Here is a 2,495-nt window from a genome sequence, read left to right as displayed (position 1 = left end):
GCTTGGCATAAGGTTGGAAGACGACAATTTGAGAATGTTGCTGCTAGAATGGAAAAAGGAAGAAAATGCTGGAGAAACAAGGCCCCGTGATCCAACGCGTGTGCCCCCTACATATCCAAGGGATGGTTGGGTGCTGGCACCGCGAGCACAAGTGAGCCCCTCCATGAGGAAGGTTTGGAAATTACAGCCGAGGCTACCAAAGGAATGGACGAGGAAGGATGGGATACCAATATGGAAGGACGCCATATAATGGGAGACGAGACAACACACCCTCCACTGATGAAGCGCATGTCGTCGTCCTTATGGCTTCTCACAATGCTACAGGCAATGGATCCAGGACGCGTCCTCATGACTGGGACGACGTTTGAATTGAAGAGAGGGTGCAAAATAATGATCTTAAGAGGCTTCTCAATCATCTCGAATGAGGTAGGGTAACAGCAACCGCTCAAGCCCCATCCCCTTTTTCTGTTGTTGTGAGGGAAGCGCAGCTGCCTGCGGGATACAGGAACACAACCAATGACTTGCATTTTCATGGAAACTCTGACCCCGTGGAATTCTTGAAACGTTTCAACATTGAGATGGATGTATATCAGGTACCCGACCTAGCACGATGCCGTCTTTTGGCGGCAACCTTTAGAGAAGGTGTTCAACAGTGGATTCAAAAACTTGGTCCAGGAGTTATCACATCTTGGGAATAAATGAAAACCCTGTTTATGACTCAGTTCCAAGCTGCGGTGAAGTATACGTCGTGTTACCATACTGGCCAATGTGAAACAAAAAGAAGGGGAACGCTTGACTTCATATTTCAAAAGGTTCAATGCAGAGTCTACCTTGGTGAGAGGCGCAACTGGAGAAACACTGAAAATACTTCTTATAGCTGGTCTGCGTGTAGGAACAGATTTCTGGAAACACTTGCAAGGAAAGGACCCTGTGTCGTTAGCTGATGTACTTGCGCAGGAAGAATCCTTCAAAACGATTGAGCAATCGCTTTCCAAGTCAAAAAAGAATGATTATACCCATAACTCCAAGGGGCGAGCTAAGAGGAGAGACAGATCCGCGAGTCCAGATTATCGGCGGAATGCCCACAGTCCTAATAGGGTGAATGCCTTGAACGTGCAAAGAGAGTGGAGTCCACCGCCGAACTATGAAAAAAGGGTGAGCAATTACACTCCGCTGGCAGCATCCATTGATCACATCTTTGTGATAAATAAGGACAGAGGAATCTTCAAGAAACCAGATCATTTGACTTCATGGCAGTGTAGAGACAAAAAAAAATATTACGAGTACCATGAGTCTACCGGTCATGACACCCACAAGTGTCGTCACCTAAAAGATGAGATTGAAGAATTGATCAAGGCTGGATATCTGGGAGAGTGGATTGACAAGGTAAAATGACGCATAGGAAGCGACGACAAGGGGAAAGATGAAAGGCATCCCCCACAGGTAGAGGACGTTGAAAAGCTAGCGGAGGTTAAGTTCCAAAGAGCTGATAGTATTAGGGATTTTTTTGGAGGACATCCATTTGTGGGAGATAGTAATCGGGCTCTCGAAAAAAATGCTAGAGAGGTGCGACATCTCCCACTCACCAACATTCATAGCTTGGAAGATAGACCTCCAAAAATATTCAAAGGGGAATCTGCTGATATTACTTTCAGAGAAAGAGAATCAAGATTGGTACATCATCCTCATAACGACGCTATGGTGATAACTATGCTCATTGGAATGATGAACGTGCATCGGGTCTTCTTGGACAATAGAAGCTCTGCTAACATCTTGTATTACAGCACATATAAGAAATTAGGTTTCCTGGACAGTGACATGAATTTTGAAGATGGACACGTCTACGGCTTTACTGGAGAAGCGGTGAGAGTTATGGGATCAATTAGGCTTCTTGTTATGCTTGGGAAAGGAGTTATATCTGTCACTCAGATGATAGACTTCAAAGTGTTGGATCAGGATTCCGTGCACAATATGCTGGTGGGAAGACCTTGGTTGCGAGCATTTAGGGTGATAACCTCGATACATCATCTGATAAAGTTTCCAACACCTAACGGAGTAGGCAGTCTGAGGGGGTCGCAATACGAATCACGCGACTGCTATCACAAGGCTGTTAAAGAATTTTGCAGGAGAAGGTATGAAGGAAAAGGTCTTCCATTTGAAGATGCGGCGGACATTCAGGTAAAACCAAATGGAGAGGTTTATGCTCATTATTTTGTGGAAAGATCAAGAGGAATAAGAGACTAATATAACTGAGACCCCTGCTTTTATATTGGGGAATGTCTCGAGGATTCGCAGAGGAAATCATGGTGAATCATAAGAAGGAATTGTGCAGAAGGAGGTCAATGGAGAAATGTTGGAAGGAAGGAGTGAAATTTTACAAAGCTTGGAAAGTAACCCCAGGGTGGATGCTCCTCAAAGACAGGACGCGCCCTTAGAGAGTGAAAATGAACAGGAGGCAGATGCTCCTCTATAGAAGGACGCGCCCTCCGTGTTTA

At 45.2% G+C, this 2,495-nt stretch overlaps 1 protein-coding gene across 1 annotated transcript; it reads left to right on the top strand.

Moving 5' to 3' along the window:
* The first annotated feature begins 249 nt into the window (after window positions 1-249).
* On the top strand, window positions 250-2,244 carry LOC141715041 (uncharacterized). The gene is made up of 3 exons (XM_074518528.1): window positions 250-431; window positions 741-1,386; window positions 1,444-2,244. The coding sequence occupies exons 1-3, from the start codon at window positions 250-252 to the stop codon at window positions 2,242-2,244; spliced, it is 1,629 nt and encodes a 542-aa protein (XP_074374629.1).
* Window positions 2,245-2,495: the final 251 nt, after the last annotated feature.

Source organism: Apium graveolens, chromosome 3 (assembly GCF_009905375.1).
Source record: "Apium graveolens cultivar Ventura chromosome 3, ASM990537v1, whole genome shotgun sequence".
NCBI classification, from domain to species: Eukaryota; Viridiplantae; Streptophyta; class Magnoliopsida; order Apiales; family Apiaceae; genus Apium; species Apium graveolens.
This window is presented reverse-complemented; position numbering and strand designations above follow the sequence as displayed.